A 20,824-nucleotide genomic window follows, 5' to 3' on the forward strand; every position below is an offset into this window, starting at 1 on the left:
TCTTGCTCAAACACTGATTTATTTCAAGGTGAGACTTATGTCACTAGAAGATCCAAAGATTACAGCCCCCTTCTGTATTCTGTGTATGATTAAAATTATCTAATAGGCAGTTCAAGAATGGTTCAAGCCAATCAACTGTACAACATCAAAACAAAAAGGGAGAAGCCTGTTAAATAAAACACCTTCTCATATATTGATGTAAACAGTATATTAATAAACTTCCCTTTTCAGCATTCATAGATGTCTCACCAGAAAGATCTCTCACAAAGTTTCAAAGTCTGCATTAATATTCTGCATTGGGAAAATTGAGCTGGACATGTATCTTTGTATGTTAGAGGAGAAAGCTTTAACTAGAAAAATCTGAAGCCTTCTTGGCCTACCTCTTTTTATCTAAGCAACTCCCAAAGCAGAGCAGGTTGCTTATAGATGAGTAGACTTTATCTCAATTTCTCTCCTAAATCTCAAGGTTTAAAATTGGCATTGTTCTCTTTTGTGCTTAAAGATATAATTTGAAGCATTTTCCAATTTGCACAACAGCCAGAACTGAATTCACTGTGTAAGAATTTGGCTTTTATTGTTTTTACTACTTGATGTACAGTCACATTGTGGTACAATCCTTCCTGAAGGAAAATACTGACTTGAAGTGATTTCCTGAGTTTTTTCCTGTACTTCTTTCACACTCTGTCACCTGTACTTCTGCCAATCAATTTTCCTGGACAGGCAAACCGAGTGATATTTTCCATTCCTTCAGTAGATCTGCTTTCTTAGTCTGCCCATATTGTTTTAGGAAAAAATCTTCCTTTTAAATTAATGAGCAACATATTGCTTACACAAATCTGCAGTCGGACAGCAAGATCCAAGCCCAACACTTGGTAGTGTTGCTGTTGCAAATTAATTGCCATAATAATAGTCAGTGACTACTAAAAAACTGAAAGAAATTACTCACCAATTCTTTGTCTGCTTCATTTATCAACCTGTCATGGAAAACCCTCAGGCACTCATTTCTCCAAACTCTCACCATCTGGGTCACTGTGTGAAACCTGAAATAACACCACAGTATCAGACTGCACCAAATGAGCTGACGTGATTCCTAAGGCCATATGGTTAATAACAAGGACCAAATTCTGGATTGACCCTTTTACTCTTTATAATTTGGTTCTTTTGCATTTTTACCTCTGGTATCTTATTTAAGAGAGACTCATGCATCAGTGTTTGGCATAGAGAGTAAGGTCACAATTTAGGATGTTCTATTTCTCATTGTGGTTTAATGAAAAGTGACCAAATGTGACTGATTTCCTGTACCAAATTACCTCAACTTCATTCAGATTCCCAAAAAAAAATAGGTGTGGGACCACTAATTACAATTTTTCTATTCTTACCTTTCTGCATCTGTAAGAACAAGTCCATTATAGACCCTGGAAAGATCCCGCAGGTTAAAAATGTAGTGGAATTTGGAAGGAGTAGGCGGCAGCTCAGTAACGATCATTTTATAAAGTTCCAAAGTACACTGAGTAATCTTGTCCGAAATGGCTGATATGGACTCATTAAAGTTCTGCAAACATGAGAAAGAAGAGGTGTTTTCATGAGACTGCCCAGACAGAATTCAATGCTATTAAACATAATCTGCTTTCCAGCTTTTAAACCTGTTTGGTTCAAAAGTTCTCTGTAGTATGACTATTCTGCAATTAAATGTTTAGGGCAGGCTCCATCTTCACTCTGGAACCTTCTGAGTGCTCATGATAACATCAAACTCACTGACTGGAATTCCTCCAAGATTTCTATAGCAAAATAATTAAACTGCTTTTTTCTTATCTAATGTTGCAAGTACCTTGCCAGTAATGCAGTCTGTTCCATTATATTACATTTTTCACACTCATTCAGGAAAGAATTTTCAGATCTTTGTGTATTTGCTTAAAGGAACTGTAACCAAGTCACTCACACATTTCAACAAATGAAAAGCCCCAGGTTTATAAATTATATGCTGGCTTGACTGTTTACATATCACACAAGAACTTATCCAAGCAATGTAAAACCCATTGAGAAAAGAAGAGGAAAAGAAAGGTTTATGTGAGGTTCTAGGTACAAAAAAAAAAAAAAAAGGTAACAAAGATTTCAGATCTTGCAACAACATAGAAATAAATGTCTATTTAAAAATAATACACCTGTTGAGCAATCCTTTAAAAACAGTGAAATTACCGCAGTGTGGCCTTTTAGGATGGAGAAGTAGATCAAATTCAGTGATTGCTCAGAAGGAAAAGGGATGTTAAAAACACTGAAGAGTGAGGTGAATCGAGGGTCAACTTCATTCCGACCTCCTCCAGCTTTGCCCATGGCAGCAACAAAACCCAGGTCTCGAAGAAATTTAATGTTCATCTCTTTACCGCGATCGTACATGAAACCTTTCTCCAGCAGCAGCTTCAGCAGGGCAATGGGCTGTTGTGTGCCATACTCATCAACCTGCAGGATACACAGGAGTCAGGATACATCAAAGCACAGTCCAATAGCTCACCAGTTACTGCTTTATTGTGGGAAAATTGGGTTCCATACTCAGGAGAACATTACAGGGACCAAGGGACACTTTGTAAAGCTCTGGCATCGATTGTGAACACTCATCCTAATGTCTCCTCTTCTCTGAGATAAACTAAATGCACACTGGATTTGTGATTGCAGGGACCATGTCAGTACCAGCCCAAATGTTTCTATACTACCTGGAAAAGATATTGACATCTTACCTTTGGCATATTCATATCATCCATGAACACAAGGAGACGTTTTCCCATGGGAGGGCCAAAAGTGTCTTTAGTTCGTTTTTCTACATTTGTCTCCAGGTTTCTCTGAATGTCCAGGGATGTTGTACGAGAAGAGAAGTTAATTACCAGCACCAGCTGCAAACAGGAGATCATAAGAATGGACTCTAACCTGTTTTGTTGGTTTTTATTTTTTACTGGAGCATTCAAAAATATTTTTTATATTAGCTGTCAGACATAGAGGAAAGGCTGCTCAGGTCCACTACTCACTTGAATTACACGTGACAAAGAAAAGTAAGCCCACCCTCAGCACTTTGACAATATATTTTTACTTTATATAATTAAGTCTGTACAAAGTAAAAGAGGACAAAACATCTTTGATCTTGAAGGATTTTCAAATCAGTCACACACTTTGGGTCTGGAGCGTGCAGTCACATTACCCAAGTCAATATTGCAACCCACAGAATCAGGCTTCACAATGCAAATTTTACACAAGGGCAAAGATGAAAATGCAGCTTTACAAACAGGGCAAAATGCCTCACACATACATTAAGGTCTTTGTCCAGATTGCTTAGGAAGTTCTGTGTAGTGGCTGTCTTAGATGTGCCCGATTCACCTACAAGAACAACGGGGCGTTTCACTTTGACCATCTGTCCCAGTAACCACGCAGTGCGTGTGGTATCCACTGTGGGCACTGAAAAAGAGCAGCAACACAATCCCTGGCTAAATGAAAATGCACTACAGCTGGGGGATTTAGATTTATAGAATAGTGCTGGAACACACCCTCAAGGTATTAACATGCAGTTGCACAAAGACATAAGATGAATTATCAATTCACTAACAATGCTGAAGGAAAATTTTAATTGCTTAACCATCTCTTTTCAGTCTTTGTCATTGGGATGTTTTCTTCCACATATATAGACTAAAAAAGAAGTTATCTTTCATATAGGAGGGCCATGGTTTGGTTAAGCTCCATTTAATCCCTATTTCAAGGATATAATCAGGATTTATTTGGATCATAAGCATTTTTCACAGAACTCTACAGAGATGAATTTTTTTCTATGTGAATTGACTGCATTTGGAGCAACTTCAGAGATTATAAATTTATCTCTTGTGTCAGTGAAGTTAACCTGTGCTTGCTGGAGTATCACTGTACATTAATGTGCCCAAATTTGTCTCAACTATGAAAAGCACCATTAGGCAATGCTTCAAGTAACAACCAATAGCAGCCCTAAGAATGCAATTTTTATCTACTGAATACCTGAAACACAAGCTGATGTTTTCCTAGAATTTCTGGTATAGCAAACTGTGAATTTTCTGCTATTCCAGCTTTTAAAAGGCATTATTAGCTCCTAAAGAACCTTCATTGACTGAAACGTGCCTTCATCCTTTCCTCATTTTTTTATTACACAATGCTGTAAACATCAACTTTATGACTGCTAAATGACTTTGAAAAGAACTTTAAAGAAACTGATTTGTGCCATCACAAAAACTGAAGCTGAGTAGATGACCTTTAGTACAGAAAAAGGATGTCTCATGCTAAGTTGCCATGCACTCAGTGGTGGCACATTACGAATTAAAAGCACATCATCGCTGTATTTTATCTTATACTCACCTAGAATGTCAAGAAATTTCACTTCAGGATTATGAATATATTCAGGAACAAGTTGCATCCAAGGTACCCACATTTTTTGAGATTCATCAAAATGGAAGTCATACAAAGTTGGCAGCTGACCTGCAAAGCATTAAGCAACTGCAAGTTTTTCAGGACACTGAAATATTTCCTAAGAAAACATTCTGATTGAGATGAAAATGAAGGGTAAGATTATAGACCAAGTTGGGCAACACTTTGTTCTACTTACAAGTCATTAACTCACTAAGTCATCAGCCAAAATTCCTCTACTCTAGCACTTTCATGAAAACTATCACTTTTCTATTACAATGAATGGCATTCAGATTAAAATTTTGTCATTAAATTTGACAAGATCCTACCTGGCAGCTCCCCTGGCTTAGCCAGGACACCCTCACTGTGAACAACAGTCATGCAGGAAATACGTTTAACGTTTTCATCAAATTTAATTCTCCCAGAATCAAGAAGAGAAGCACCTAAGGAGCAATACAAAGCTTCCAAGAAAAAACACTCCAGAACATTAGGATTTGCAGGCTGCACAAGTAGGACATCCAGCATCACAGTCAACTGCACGATCTGTTGGAAAAAGGACAAAGCTGTAAAGAAAATTGCCCTTTAGATGCATGAAAACTCTTAATATCTTTTCAGCTGATTGCTGGTCTTTTGTTCTTACAAATGGATCTACTGCTGTATGTATTAAGTTGAGTAGAAGAGCATTGTTAGGTGCTGATTGGTTTGGTGTCTCTGTGTGCCCATCAGCAGGAAACTGGCATTTCAGCACAGACTCTCCTCCTGTTCTTTCTTTGGGAAGGTTTTACTTTCTCCATCATTCCGTTTTCTTTTTAGTTAAATGTGTTCAATCTTTATTCTCTGTTTCTTACCATATTTAAATCTGTTTGAGGAATAATGGTCTTCAGCTTTCGTTCCTGTTTGCCATCCACAATTCCCTCTATGATCATATCAATAAGGTAAGGCACGTACTTCTGAAAGAGACGATCCAATTCCACTTTCTCTTCCTAAGGAACACAAAAAAGACAATAATTCAGCTGGAAAGAAAAATATTGACAGCAGAGCTTCCCATCAATACCTGGCTGACCAGATATGATTGTTCTTGAAGGAATCAATTCTACCAAAGACTGTCTACACAGTTCAATACAAATACTCTGAACAAGTGCAGAAATTCCCACCTCATTTTCTCTTTTTTTGACCCACTTCTGCCAGTAGGGCTCATATCTCAGATTTTTAGGATCTACAAAGACCATTCCGCAGCGGGATACTGTGGCAGGAGATGCATACTGTAAGTCCCCAACCTATAAAAGAATCACACAAGATAATGGTAAACTGTAACTGCTTTTCAGGCCTTGAAGCCCCATCTGTGTATTAAATGGCACAGTCATTTCTTACCTCAAACAACAAAGCACAGTGTGCCTGAAGCCTAATCCGCTCCCCGTTGGCCAGGGTCAGTAACTTGTTGTCATCCATGACAGAATTCATGTTTTCAACCCAGAGAGCATCCACATCTCCATCAAAGAGAATGTACCTGTGTACAAGAGCCATGAGGCACTGACTGATCCCTGATTTTCCTAACATATTTCTGAATTCGGAAGTGTCAACAATGGTGCCTTTGTCAGTCAGGTTTTTGAAGTCTCTGAATTCATTTTTTATAATTGCATCGTTTCACTGAGACTAGGAACTCACAGGCAACAGAAAGAGCTCCCCACACTTTCTATTTATTTAGCATTTGTTTTTTTAAATAGTGCCATATCGATTTTTTTTAAATTTATGTAAACCCCAGGATCTCAAAACCACCACAATGATTTCTAGCTGCCTACCTTCGCTCTTTCTTGTCAGTGGGTCTGTTGATGTCCCGAAAAATGTTTGACAGGACTCCATCTGTCCAGTCTCGTGAGACAGGGTCAAGGATCCCATACAGCTCAATCACACTCATAGCTTTAGGGTTCAGTGTGTAAAGCTTTGTCAATAACCCCAGCCTAAAGATACAGCAAGAAAAGCAACAGTACAATGTCACACTGTCATCTCATGCTAACCCAAGCAAATACCCTGGGCAGCTGTTGATCCTGTCATGGCTGGACAGGGCTGAGTAGTACAGACTGGGCCATTTTACAGCCTGGTTTACATTCTACACTCACTTGTTTTGGGCCTGGCACAAGGTTTTAATAACAACTGTCTTGCCACCTCCAGTAGGTCCAACCACCATTGTAGTGTGACGAGTTAACATTGTCTCGTACATCTGAATTACTTTATCCACCTGAAAAATAAACATGGATTCAGTAGATTGCTGTCATACCTCTCTGGACAAGGTTAGCAGTGGGTCCATATCAGATAAATTTTCCTGGAGCCACTCCAGAGTGCACAGTGCACCTGTAGCCTCACATTTACTACAAAACCTCAAGCAATTAACATGTTTTATACCTGGACTGGTAGAACAATATAACCCCGTTCTTCCAGCACTTGTTCTACAGCATCATTAAGGTCAGGGTAGCGGACTCGAGGGCAATCCAGGCCAGGAAAGAGGTCAGAGATTAGGCCAAGGAAGAGAGGTACATCTTCAAACACAAATTTAGGAAGATTCATGTCTCGCAGAGCTCTCATTAGTACCACATCCTAGACAAAACACAGCAAAATCAATCTTTATCAAATATTTATTAGCTAAAATGAGGTACTTCCAAACTTAAAATCTTTAAAAGCTATTGCTCAATTATTTCAGTGCAGCTTTTAGAATTTTTTTTGTCATCAGTTCCTAGTGGAAACAACAGAGGTTATTTTGTGTGGATTAAGCATATCAATAACTAAGAATAATACACTGCCTTTTCCTACCATGTTAATCAAATGCCAAATGGCTGCAGTGGCCCACACCACAGCTTCCCCAAGCTGGAGTACTCACTGTTCAAAAACCAGTTTTTGCTAGTCATCCAGAGATATTCATCTCGCTATTTGCATCCTGGACTTAATAAGCAGGAAAATATCTCATTTTCCATACATTTCCCTACTTTGACTGGAGTTCCAATGGCAGAAAGCACAAAGAAACTCAATAAGAACAAAGGCAAATAATAAGACAAATAACACCAATGTTCCTATTTCCAAACCAGACAAACTACATCAGATGGGGAAACACATTACCTTTCTAATGAAGAAAAGACTATATGCCCAGGGTAACTAAGCAGCAAATCTACCTCATCCAGGTCTGCTGATCCTCTTTTCAATTCTCCAGCCATTACCAACACTGACTTAAGGGCCCGCAGTCCAAAATCATAGTGATGTTGTTTAGAAAGCTGTTCCCTTGCCAACTTGTACAGCACTGTCATCTTTTTGGCAAGGACCTGTTTGAGATTTAAATTAAATGATCACAAATGTGGACATTGCTACTGGCCATGCAAACATGGGTAGGTACATGGGTATGGGTAACAATAGAATCTTCTTACCTTTGCTGTAAGGAACCCTTCAGAAAACAGCATTATTTCACAGATCTGCTGAAGATCTGGTACAATAACAACCACAGGCCTGAACAGAGCTTTCACAGACTCAGGGAGCTCAGTCCGGCCAGCATAACCAGGATTCATTGTAATGAAAATGCCAATACGGCTATCAAGGGAAATCTCCTGTCCTTCAAACTAAAGGCATAAGAAAACATTAGAACAATGTGAATTAGGAACTAAAAAAAAATAATACTATTTGCTCAAAGAGAAAACTAATAATACTGGGGCACCCACTTAGGACAAGGTGCTAAAATATTTAGCTTTAGAAAGTCATCGTGATACAAACAATGGGATGAACGCACCTTCTTTAAGATATTTCACAAGCCTCAAATTTTCAGTCTGAGGTTTTTTAATTCCAATAAGCATCAGTAAATAAAGCCTCACAATCCACATCAAGTTAAATTACTGCTGTTCCTCATTACTACTAGACTATCACCCCATTTACTTGCTATTATCCTATTAAGATCACTTTTATCTCATTTCACAAAGGAACAACCTAGCAAAGGATTAGGCAATCAGCAAGGATTTAACATCTTTCAAACTGAAAGTACATACTCTGGAGTTTGAAATGTTCAGCACAAACAAAATACAGAAGCAGCAGCCCTTTGATCTAATGATGGGGTCTAACCCTGTATCTTGCCCTGAACACCAAGATTAGCCTTCACAATTACTTCTCTTTTTAAATGTTTACCTGAAATCTTTTCCACCCATTCATTAAAGCATTTCGGATTGTCTGAATCTGGGAAGAGATGACTGAGAGCACAGAAGCATCGATGCGATTGAATTCATCAAAGCATCCCCATGCACCACACTGGGCGAGGCCTGAGAAAATTTTACCCATTGCCTAAAAGGAGCAACAAGAAAAACTTCTCAACACTGACTACATAAAACATTCAGCATCAAAAAACTTTGGAACACGCTAAAATACTTAATGGTGGATAAACCTCTAATAATTACTTGCCAAGTGCAGATTGCCTATCATAAACTTAAACACATACCATACAGTCATTGCTCCCCTGCTTGAAAGGGCCTGAAATTCCTTCAGGAATTTATTCAAAATCGACACTTTTGATTTACTAAATTTAATTATCAACAGCAGAGCATCTCTAAGGGAGATACTTATGTAGCAGTTCAGAGTATGATCGTGGGCACTGATAAAGAGCAGAAATTGGCATTTTATCAGAGAACACAGATCTTTAACTCTTACTTTGAAGTCCATGCCTTCTCCACAGTTTGTCACTACACACAGCAAGCCCAGTGCTTTGGCCAGATCCTTGGTTGTTTCTGTCTTCCCTGTACCTGCTGGCCCTGCTGGTGCTCCTCCCAAAAACATTGACAGAGCCTTTGAAGACAAACCAAAAAGCAAAGCACAGCTTGAATTAGATTTATGCTAGATTGGTAACAAAACCACAAATGAATCCTTGGGTACAAAAAACTTCAAACTTTGTGAACGCCTTCTACATTGTCTTAACAGCAATGAGGTGAGAAGGATATCACAACTGATTTCAAACATCTTGGCATTCACGCTGGGAGACAGCAGGAGGAGGCAATAAAAGCAGGATGTGCCTAAGTGTAACAGGGGCTTGTTAGCACAGTGTCCCTGAGGGCGCACCTGCGTGAGGGTGAGGTAGATGCGGTCGGTGAGCGGGGTGATGACGAGGCGCCCGTTGAGCCCCATGTACTCGTAGCCGTAGGAGAAGGCGCCGGTGCACTGCCGCACCATCAGCTCGTCCGGCTCGCGCTCCCAGTAAAAGCGCAGCTGGCTCTCCCACTCGAACTCCTGAGCCTGCAGAATGCTGCACACAGAGCTCACGTCAGCCAAGAGGATGGCAGCACAGCTCCAAGATTTGGTGTTGGCTCAGGAGCTGCAGGTGGTGCTTACCTGTCTCTGACGAATATATCGATGATGTCTCTGGCGTGCACGTCGATGATGAGAACAGTGTTGTATTTTTTCCTGTCGTTTTTGCTCAAGGGCGTCATAATGCGGGTCACCAGGTCATCGATTTGCTTGTGCATTTTTTTAGCATAAAATTTCATTGCCTGCTTTTCTCCCATTTTCACTTTCCGAAAGACATCCTCTACCTCCCAAGTCCACCACACTTGATTAGCAGCAAGCACCATCATGCCTTGGAAGAGCAACATCCAATCAACTCTATGGAAAACACATACATGAATTACTGTTTATTTTAAGTAACTGATCAGGAAAGAAAAAGAAAAAAAAAAACACTACAACAAAAAAGAAGTTCCACCTGCAACAGCTACAACACAAGCCAAACTTTTCAGAGATACACAGAATTCTATCAAAGTATGCTGGGGGATTTCAAAAGCCTAGGAAATATTCTGATAGAAAAGCTGTTTGTTCCAGGTATAAAATTTCCAAGTGGTATTCATTGTGAGAAAAACCTACTGAACACCAAAAATATAACTCAAGATTAAAGAAAATAGATATGAGAGATTATGCATACTTCAGGGTTGGTTAAAATAGTGCATGTGAATGTATTCTATCCCTCCACATAGAGAAATACAGACTAAATTGTGCAGGAATTGTAAAATTATGCCTTAACTTTTCTATATCATTAACACATCAGGTTATTTCTGTTACCCTTGACACTGATTGTTTCACCTGCTTCTGTCTTCACAATATCGAAAAATGGCTTCCTTGGTGAGGCAGCGGTTGCTCCGTCTCATTTCCTCCAGCACTACTGTCATCCAATTCTCCACTCTGCCCACAGCATGGACATCCTGCCTGAACTCCATCACCTCCCCCTCTGCTGAGATCATGGCTGTGGCAATCTTCTCATCATTGTCACCGTCCTTGAACCTCAGCGCGGCTACATTATCAAACATCTGAAATGCACCAACAAAGAAATTCACATTTTAGAAACAAAGCCTCCAAATGTAAGTGTATGCAACCCCAGCTCTCCTCCAGAGAAATGGATCTGACTCCTAAGTAATCAAGCATAAATGCTGATGTATAGTCCAGCAGCAGAACTGCAGAATATCAAGCAAATAATCAGGGCAGAATGACACTGATTTTTTTTTTTTCCCCTAGAAAATAAGAGTTAGGAGGAGCTACAATCTGTGAGGAAAGTTCTTTAATGATAGATCATTCTGGTGTACCTTGAATGTTCTTCTACCATAATTGCTACCAAGCAGTGTGAAATGCAGCAGAGACTGTGCATCAGATCTGACCTGGTTATTCAGAAGCTTCTTCAAGATGCTGCCAGGATTCTCTTTGTATACAAAAAATATTCATGCATCCTTATGAGTATGTACAGTAAAGTCTGTTAAACCTTTTAAGCACTTGAAAGCACAAGACACTGTGGAAAGCCAGACATTGTACCTTTATCATGTGTTCCTGGACACAGAGTGCACTGCTGCTGCCAAGGATACTGAGCAACTCGTCATCAGATATAAAGAAAAATCTGGGGAAAGCATTTCTCTTGGAATCCAAATAATCATTCAAGCTTTTCTGGCATTTCTCCAGCACATCGTTTATATGGTGGAGGTCTGACAGACGATTTGGGACTTCACAGCAATTTTTTATTATGGGGTCTTTTTCAGTTTCTTCCATTATCTATACAGGGAGAAAGGGAGTTTAGAAAATGTTGAACAGCAATAGGTTGTATAAATTATATTTCATTAATGACAAAGCATGCAAACAGCACAAGCAGTACAGGTCCTTATAGAAGTGAATCAAAGGTTTTGAAATGGTTTTGTGGTGCTGCAGTGCTGTATGAAAACATGAAGGTAGTGTGTTTATGGAGATAGAACTATAAAAACAAGTGTAAGCCCAACAAACCCAGTATCCCCCGCAATCAGGCCAGCTTAAGCACATACCTGACTCTGCTCCTGTACCAATGGTACTTCAAGGAGTGATCAGACATCATATTTCAAAATCACAGTACTCTCTCAATTTTGCACATAGGAAGGTAAGGAAGCCATATTCATACCAGGAATGTGTGTTCAGTATGGGAGCAGTGGCATGAAGCAGGAAAGCCTTTTTAGCATGTACATAGGTCCTCAAGCAACAGGAACACATATAAGCTTCTTCTTACCAAGGTAAAAGTAAAAAGTTGTAAACAATGAAGGGAAAAGGAGATTCTGCCTACTCCATGCTGCCAGCCAAGGATCTCCCATCTGCCCATCTTAGCTAAATCAGGAGAAGTCTTCTGGTTTTGACAGATGTGAAGTAAACCAGAAAATTCCTGGGTTCCCTAATGTCATATTCAATTAACTATAGCACATCATTCTCAGTATTACACATGTCACAAAAGACTATAGGTAACCATGGAACTGGAAGCAAAATGCACTAAATACGCTGATCACAAGTCAGTTACTTCCTGTTTAAACATTTGGTCTACACGGTCAAAGATTTTGACTTCCTCCGGAAGCTGTGCTCTGATATCTCCAGCAACAAAAATGCTCTCCAGGTACATCCATTTTCTCTGAACTGATATCCAGATCTACGAATCAAACGTTACCATCAGAGGAAACAGAAATACAATGGAAAATTTGGATTATAAATAATAAACATGAATTATTTAGTCCAGCACTTTCCTCCTACCTCGCTTACTTCACTAATCAATGACAGAGTTTTTTCCCATTTTTGAGCGGTTGAAAGAAAAGGACCCACAAAGCGACTGCCCAAAACACTCTGAAGATTGACATTGTTGTCATCAAGAGTCTCTAAAATTTCCTCTACAGATCCCAGAATAAAGCCTCGTGTCTCTGTGCCTTTGGTGTACACTTCTACAGGGAATTTCATATTTTCCCACGTTTCTATTATTTCCTTCAGTCCCTGCATGTGAACATAAAAAAATGCATATTTCAGTCTTCAAAACTGGACGTCTATAATCTTAGCAAAAAAATGAAACAGATAATTCAGCTAAATTTTTACATCTTTTCTAACTCTGGTTTATAAAGAAGCAATTTATTTCAAAGAATGATAGCAAGAGAGTTGATCCTTCTTCAGATCCATTTTCATAGGACAAACTTTCTTACTGGAATCATAGAAATCCAATATGCTTCTGCCAAACCCAATTCTGCAAGGATCCTGTGCCCAGTAGGAGCTCATTAACAGAGCTGTAAATCCCAGCTCACGTAGCTCATGGCAGCTCCCTGAAGATGGCCAAACTTGTGGTTATGCCAATTTAAAAATCTTAAATAAAACTGATTGTTGTCATCCTTGTCTTTTTAGTTTTACAATGATTCTATAATTCAGTACATTACCTTCTCAATGCTAAGCTCTTTAATAGCAGTTCCAACTATATCACTGATAACCACGGTGTATTTGTGAAGTTCCATGGCAAACATATTTTCCAAAGTGAATGTTTCTGTTTTCATTTCAAATCTTGTTCCTGTTTTCTCCATAAGGTCTTCCCAATGCCTGTTTTGAATTGAGACATCAGTTTAACACCATAACACAGTAAAAAACAAAAACAACTGTAACATATAATAATGAACTTATGTTTAGCATTCTGCTGTTTAAATAAGAACTACTAGTCTGAATAAATAAATTACCCCAGTCTTTGCAGCACCTTTCAGGTTATTAACAAGTTCACTAGGCAGAAATAAATTTCCAAAGCTCCAGGACACGGCATGACCCCAGTAATGGAAAATTAAAGTTCTAACAAAACACATCAAATACTTCTATATATAGTGATGTAAATAAATCAAAACAAACCTTTCTCTTAAAGCTTCATTTTTCAAATCAAGCAACAAAGGAATGGAGTTTAGAAAAGCCTTCAGTTTTTTATCCAGTTGCTTACAGATTGCCATACCACGCACTTGTCTGGGCAGCTTCCGAACAGCTTTCAGAAATCCTTCAGTTCCATCCTGAAGAACCTTGACATTGAGGTTTATCCAGAGTGTCTTAGACCATTTCTCTTTAGCTGCCTGCAAACAAGGACATTAAGAAGGGAAAAAAATTCATATTCCTTTTAGTTTTGACCCCCAAAACGTAATTGTATGAACATTTTACAAACATAGGGAGAGACGAGTTCATGTCCAGGACAGATTCACAGCCAAAAACAATCACTTGCATAAAAAATAGTAAAAAGGGAAGATGGAGAACAGGACCATACTTTACAGGGCATTTAAATTTTGGCAAAATAAAACTTCTTAAAAAATAGTTAAAGCCTGAAATATCCACTGTCACCTGTACACATCCTATATCCAAAAGCAGTTTCACTGAACTGGTCAGCAACCATGTGCACTAAAATGCCATCCAACAATTATAAGAGGCTGGGAGAAGTCTGTTCCCATCTGATGAGAGGATGTGTTTGGTCCACCATGGAGACACTGCTAGTGCTGCACCAATGATATTGAAATCATTTCACAGGGCATAGATTATTCCATGCAAAGGGTTCAGAGTTGACAGTAACCAGGGGCAATGCAGCCTCTTCTTTTGTCCCCATCTTTGCTGTGTGTCTGTGCATGAACACATGTGTGTCCCTGCAGACCCAGGGTGACACTCACTTTTTGTTCTGCATAAATGTCATAGACCTGCTTCATAGCTTTTGCATCTTGCTGTGCTTTTATTAAATTTGGGTACACTGTTCCTGGCATGCCCAGAAGTTTCTCAGCACTGCCCAGTTCCCGCTGCCTTTCTTCCAATCTCGCTAATTCTTTTTCAAACAGAGCCATGAGTTCTAGTCCTGGAAAAGGAGAGGGATTTTTACAGATAAATCATCACAGGGATCATCATGGGAAATAAGACAGAATTTGCATATAGTCTCTGAATGTTCCAGTACTAAAAATGTTCACATTCCCAGCTGATGAGTTTGTATATTAGTAAGGAAAACATAATTTTCTTGTTTTGCATAAAAATTGAATTGTCCAAAGACTAATATTTTCAAAACATCACTTCACACACATTAGTCCACCTACCTTTATCAAGATCATCTCCAACAACACCAGGCCCCTCAGTCAAGAGTTTCTGGAGAAAATCTTCTGTCTCTTTGCTGTAGTTTGCAATTTGTTGCTCTGTCGCCTAAAAAGAACATAATGTAAACAGTTCTATTAAACAGTTCCCATTTCTAATTGTTTTCTATACTAATTACAAGTATTACCTTTGTGAATGCTTCTTTTACACCTCCTTTACAATCTAGGTTGCGAGTGATTTCTGCTGCCTCCATAAGGAGAGTCTCCCACGCTTCCCTAACACTGTCAGACTGCTCTAGCTCTTCTTCAGGTACCTAAAACAAAACAAGTAGCACCTCTCACAAGGCCTAAATAGACACACACCTTCACAAGAAAGTGAGGAATATATGTTCACATTACAAATTTGCAAAACACAAAACCAATACTGAAGCGACCTTAGTCAGATTTAAACAGATGCCATATGTGCATTTTAAAGTGGGCAGGGGTGATTTGAGAAGGAAGTCTGGACTACAGTCTCAAGACATCCCTTCAAACCTCAATAACTGTAATTCTGTAACACGTCTTAAAAGGAAAATATTTCTTCATTCACATGTGAGGCATCTGTGCCCTTATCTCAGATCTGAAAGGTTTGATGAGACATGAACTTACTGGAATATTGTACAATTCAAGAGTTCTGTATCTCTCTCCAATGTCCAAGTAGCTCAGTTCCACCTCAACAGCAATGTCTCTGACCACTGCAAATGCACCCAGGACAACTCTGAGATCATCCAGGGTTTCAGGGGGTTTATTCAGATTCTCTGATAATTTCTGTAAAAAGTAAAGATCCTTTCCAGAATCAACACTGACAAAGCAATTGTCAGAATTACAATAATGAGTCAAACACAAAACACAAACAAATAATATGCCAGATTCATTTCTTAGTCTATGTGATAAAGATAACAACAAAAAAAAAAAAAAAAAAAAAAAAAAAAAACCAAGCTGAAAACACCTACCTGAATCTTATCTTGAAGGCTGAGGAGCTCCTCTTTTGCTAACTCATTAAGCAACTTCCCAAGTGACATCATCCAGCTTTTAGCATTCTCCTGCACTGCAGAGGCTAAAGGAACCAGCTGAAGCCTGATAAATTGCTCATCTTTAACCAAGGGCCATTGAGTTACTTCCTGAGTTACTGTCAGATAGAACTGCAAGTGCTCATCAAAGACAACACAGGGAGGCTTTTCTGCAGCTAAACGGTCCAGGACTGCGTCTTTGTCTGATTTCCACAGCTGGTCATACTTATTCCATTGGTTCAAACACTTCCTGAGAGATTCCAGGAGTTTTTGGATATTCTGAGTGATGAGAACAGCCTGTTCAATTACCAGAGGGCTCTGGGAGACATCACTGTAAAAGCTGAAAGTGACAACTTCATCAGCCCTGACGTGCTGAGGAGGGCATTCAATACACGTCCCGTGCATCCATCGTGTGAAGTGCTGGAGAGTTTTAAAGACAGGGTCAGAAAACAGTTCCCTTGTGGAGTCATTTTAGTTAAATCATTGATAGAATCAGCTGGGTTGGGAAGCCCTCTAAGATCACTGAGTCCAAGCAGTCCAAGACTGTCAAGTCACCCATTAAATCATACATGCCCCCCTATGCCACATCCACACATCCTCCAGGAATGGTGACTCCTCCACTTCCCTGGGCAGCCTGTTCCAATGCTTCCTCCTCTTGCAGTGAAGGAGTTCACCATTGTTTAGTACACAATGTAGGAAGTGGTATCAATGATTTCTCAAATCAATTGTTTTTCTGACAGCAAAAAAAGAGATCACACTTTCCCATCAACTTGAGAAGAGCTCATTTCATCCTAACAAAACTTCTCCACGCATTACTCAATCTGCTTCTAAAATCTCTTCTGAATATAGCATGACAGAGAGGAAAAGGTATTGGTTCAGACAGTCTGAATGCAGCAGTAGAGAATAACAGCAAATCTGAGAACAAAAAGCACACTTAAACTAAATTTATTCATTTAAGGTGACATCTGGAACCATTTGTCCATCAGCAGAGGAAAGGAACATTGTCAAATTATTTGGCTTCTTTTCAGGAAAGCAGTTCAGTGTGAAACTATTTATGGAGAAAAATACTGCCACATCATTGCCAGTTAAGTTAGATACCTAATCTAGGTATTTGCTGTCCTAGATGCCTTACTCCAACATTTTCTGAACTGTTTTTTCTGCTGCTTCAAATGTAATGTAATGTAGAGGAGGCCACTCATGTTCCTTATTCCACCAGCTTATTCATACATCAGAAAGCAACATCTGCAGTGCAATCTGAGAAATACTTCCTTCTGATGTTTGCTGATTTATAGAACCAAATCATGTCCTTACACTGCCAAAACTGCTAAAAAGTCATCAACAATTGTACCTGAGTAAAAATCGTATGGATTTTTTTTCCCTTGATCATCAGTTTGTAAAATTAGGACAGCCTGTAAAATTGGAACAATGTACTGGGTATTTTGATTTCAAGGTAAAGCAATATGAACCTCCCCTTTGGTATTTATGCTTACCCAAGCATAAAATAAGATTAGTTCATTATAATCACAAGCAAACTCTGGAAAAAAAAAAAGAAATCTTTATCAAAAATCACCTTGGTGACCTCAACACAGTCTTGGATAGATTGCATGGTCATTTTTTCAATCTCACTGTCATTAGGCTGCAGGGTTATCTCAGGAGCAGATAAAACAGCTTCTATTTGTAACAGTGGCACATTTGCAAGAATAGTTGCATTAAAAGCCTGTAAATTCCTGAGAAAGAAAAAAAATAGCATCAAAGATAGAAATAATCAGGTGCCACCCCCAGGAAAATGCCCCTAGAAAGGCTGCAATTTTCAAGTGTATGCTTAGATCTGTAAACTGAGTTATCACTGATCCCAGCTGGAAACACTGATGTGTCTGGGAGGAAAACTGTCCCACTAAAATGATGTAATGCAAAAGCTTGACTTGCTAAAAGAAGCTGCTGGAAGGAATGAATGGAGATATTTTGGTGCAAAAGGATCCTGAGACTGTTGTCAACTTCACTGCAAGAGCCCAGACAAGCAATCATGGCAAATTCCTCTGAGCATGGATCAGCTTCCAGAACATGGATGATGGGAAAGAAGAGGTGGAAAGCTTAGATAGATTTTACAATAGAGCTGCAATGCTGTATAAGGGAAGCCTTTATAATACCTTGTTCCAGCACTGGCCTCAGCCACTGCAGAACAAGTAAAACCTAACCCTAACCCTAATTTTTCTTGGACTCGTGTCCCATGCAGTACAGGGAGGCACCTGGCACCCAGACACCAAGTTCTCAAAATCATGTTCTTTAGGAGAATAAAACCTGGATTTTAGAGAGAAACCAGGGAAGTGCAACTACAGACATTGCAGCAAATATGTCATATTTCTCTCTTCTGCCAACAACATGCCAGTATTCGTTTTTTCAGAATCTGGGTTTCCTCTCTACCTTGTTATCAGTTCTCCATTCTTCACAGGAAAAAAATCAGTAGAAATACAAATCTTACACAAACTGTAAGTCCCTTATGGGTTTAAACAGAATGTCAGTACACACACTCACCAACAGATCCAGGAGAACCTAAAGATGACTGGAAACTCATTAAAGCAAACAATTCACTTACTTCACAATCAACTGTATCAACACCTGATAAATCCTATTTTCCCAATATGCATAATAGGAAGCCAATTTTGGAGATTTGCCACTGTTTGTATAGGCAACTCGTCTTTCCACTTCTATTAGCAATTGTGGAATTGTAGAATACTTTCTAACCAGTTGTTCCACATCTTTTGCTTGCTCACACTTAACATAGTCAAAAAATTCTTTTGCTCCTGCAACAGATACAAAAACTAGCATTATTAACTGCAAAAGACCTAAGAGTTTTATACACTGGAAGTGTATACCTGAGTTTTATTTGTGAACATGAAATTGATCTTATATAATGATAAAAATATCTTAATTTATTAATATTTCAGACCTCTGAAATATGGATTTAAATCTGATTCAATTATTTAAGAGCAACCTTTTTACAGCTATGAAGTGTTGAAAGAAATTTGATCCATCATCCACTCAAGTGACAGAGAGATCTGGCAGACAACCAGCTCGCTGCCATTTCCATCTGAGGAAATGTTCCATCCTCTGTTACACCCCTGGGAATCAGTTTTGATAACAATGAAAAGGGTTGATCTTAGCAACTAAAACCACAAAGTAGCAGATAGAGAAAAATAAAACACCACAGAGCTTGGAAATGAAACAATAAAGACTTACCAGGATATTTGTCACCATTTTTTGAATGTGGAAACTTAAAGAGATTTGTTGACTCTATGGACCGAAGTTTGCTGCTTATGTCTTCAGAAATTTGATGAATCTGATGGACAAGTAATTCTAATCTCCCAATGGTTTGTGCACATTGGACAATAAATTCACCAATACCTTGAAATAAATCAAAACCATTTGGTTTTTTCTCTTTTAATAAGTATTTTATCAATGCATCAAAATTGCCACAACCAGACAGGTTTTCTCTCTAAGAATGACCCAAGGTTCTGCAAAATCATAGATTTGATGTTTTCTCAGCTAATCCTTCATCTTGCTCCCTTACAGCTTTTAGCTAAGGGTTTCTAACCACCTCCAGTGTTTTAAATATAATAAAAACACAAAAAATACCTCCTGGATCAGAGTTTGTCTAACCTGCTATTCTGCCCCTGTGGCAAGAGGATGGATCATATGTTCTGCCATCATAAAAAGTAGAACTGAGGAGATGTTTTAAACTAAAAATAAACATCTAAGGCCATTTCAAAGTAATATCTCCATTACCTACAGACTTCCACGTGAGTCTTTTGTGTCCTGCTCTCAATATTCTCCAGAGTTCTTTGACATGGTGATCAAGAAGTTTGATTTCTGCTTCATTCATCATCTCCATTAATTTGTGATAGCGACTCAGCATGACTTTCAATTTATTTGTGTACCTAAGGAATGTAAGAAACACAGAAAAATAAAACACAAAATGATGATTTTCTTGAAAAACGGCTACAAACTCCACTAAAGAGCAGAGAACTTCCATCATTCTATTCAGACTTTCATGTAAAGCAAAATTTGCAGAACTAACCAGTGAATACATATTGATTATAAAAGTAATTTATTTCCCACTGAAAACAAAGAAAAGGTTCATATGGTTCCAATAGTAGCTGGACAAACCTCTCCTGCCCCATCTCAAAAGTTATGGAGACAGCCCCAGTTTGCAGCACATTGGTGAACTTTAAAATCCATTTAGGAATTTATTGGCACATCTGTGTGCTAAATGTCTGTGATAATTTAGACACAACTGACTTACCCAAGGCTGTACAGGAAGAATGCAATAGTGTGTTTAAATGAGCTGAAATCTAAATGTCAGAAACAATTCATTGCAAATTATTTTTTCAGGTTTGGACAAGTTGTTAATTTGTATAACAGTCCTATAGCATAAAGGATACAAAGAGTGCCAGAGAAAAGCTTATCAGTGCAACATTGCCATTAGAAATTGTGCCCTTAAAAAAAAAGAATCACAATGGGGTCTCACGTTTCCAAAATGTGATGACTCAGGGCCTGTTCCTGGAGTGAAATCACTTGAAATGCAGCCACAAGCCTGTATGTGAGATATTCTGTGACAGCCTTACCTGAGGTATTTGTCTTCCTGTAATGCCACATATCTTGCCATTTCTGGGACTGGAAGCCCAAGCTGTTCCATGTACTTTGCCTCAGTGATAATCTCTTGGATTTCAGGAGAAAAATTCAGAGCGAAGCCGACACTTTTCCTGACAATCACGGGCTCGTCTGTTGCAGAGCTCTGCAACACAAGAAAGCAGCAGAAAAGAGAGGAGCAACAAACATTACATGGCAAAGGTGAGATTTTGGAGACATTTGATAAGGCAGAAGGTAAAAGTCAGAATGACTGACATTCAGAGCTTGTGGAGATGCCTTTAAAATTCGATAGTAGCTTCAGCATTCTTGGTTCAGGAATTATACAGAACTACCTTTTCAGTTGTCACTTACAAGAAACAAACCAAAGCA

At 38.9% G+C, this 20,824-nt stretch overlaps 1 protein-coding gene across 1 annotated transcript in view; it reads right to left on the reverse strand.

Annotated features, from left to right (window-relative positions):
* Positions 1-20,824, reverse strand: part of DNAH10 (dynein axonemal heavy chain 10) — a 49,973-nt gene that overhangs the window by 21,454 nt on the left and 7,695 nt on the right. Inside the window, 35 exon segments of the mRNA XM_054516725.1 lie at positions 947-1,040; positions 1,380-1,552; positions 2,197-2,457; positions 2,733-2,885; positions 3,296-3,441; positions 4,363-4,482; positions 4,740-4,953; positions 5,259-5,393; positions 5,565-5,687; positions 5,782-5,917; positions 6,210-6,368; positions 6,528-6,646; positions 6,811-7,002; positions 7,572-7,718; positions 7,821-8,009; positions 8,566-8,718; positions 9,082-9,216; positions 9,487-9,670; positions 9,757-10,026; positions 10,498-10,721; positions 11,218-11,451; positions 12,215-12,340; positions 12,442-12,675; positions 13,107-13,263; positions 13,561-13,772; positions 14,355-14,533; positions 14,766-14,868; positions 14,948-15,073; positions 15,408-15,566; positions 15,752-16,228; positions 17,379-17,535; positions 18,402-18,609; positions 19,046-19,210; positions 19,592-19,743; positions 20,431-20,600. Coding sequence (XP_054372700.1) covers positions 947-1,040; positions 1,380-1,552; positions 2,197-2,457; positions 2,733-2,885; positions 3,296-3,441; positions 4,363-4,482; positions 4,740-4,953; positions 5,259-5,393; positions 5,565-5,687; positions 5,782-5,917; positions 6,210-6,368; positions 6,528-6,646; positions 6,811-7,002; positions 7,572-7,718; positions 7,821-8,009; positions 8,566-8,718; positions 9,082-9,216; positions 9,487-9,670; positions 9,757-10,026; positions 10,498-10,721; positions 11,218-11,451; positions 12,215-12,340; positions 12,442-12,675; positions 13,107-13,263; positions 13,561-13,772; positions 14,355-14,533; positions 14,766-14,868; positions 14,948-15,073; positions 15,408-15,566; positions 15,752-16,228; positions 17,379-17,535; positions 18,402-18,609; positions 19,046-19,210; positions 19,592-19,743; positions 20,431-20,600 — 6,186 coding nt within the window.

Source organism: Molothrus ater, chromosome 18 (assembly GCF_012460135.2).
Source record: "Molothrus ater isolate BHLD 08-10-18 breed brown headed cowbird chromosome 18, BPBGC_Mater_1.1, whole genome shotgun sequence".
NCBI lineage: Eukaryota > Metazoa > Chordata > Aves > Passeriformes > Icteridae > Molothrus > Molothrus ater.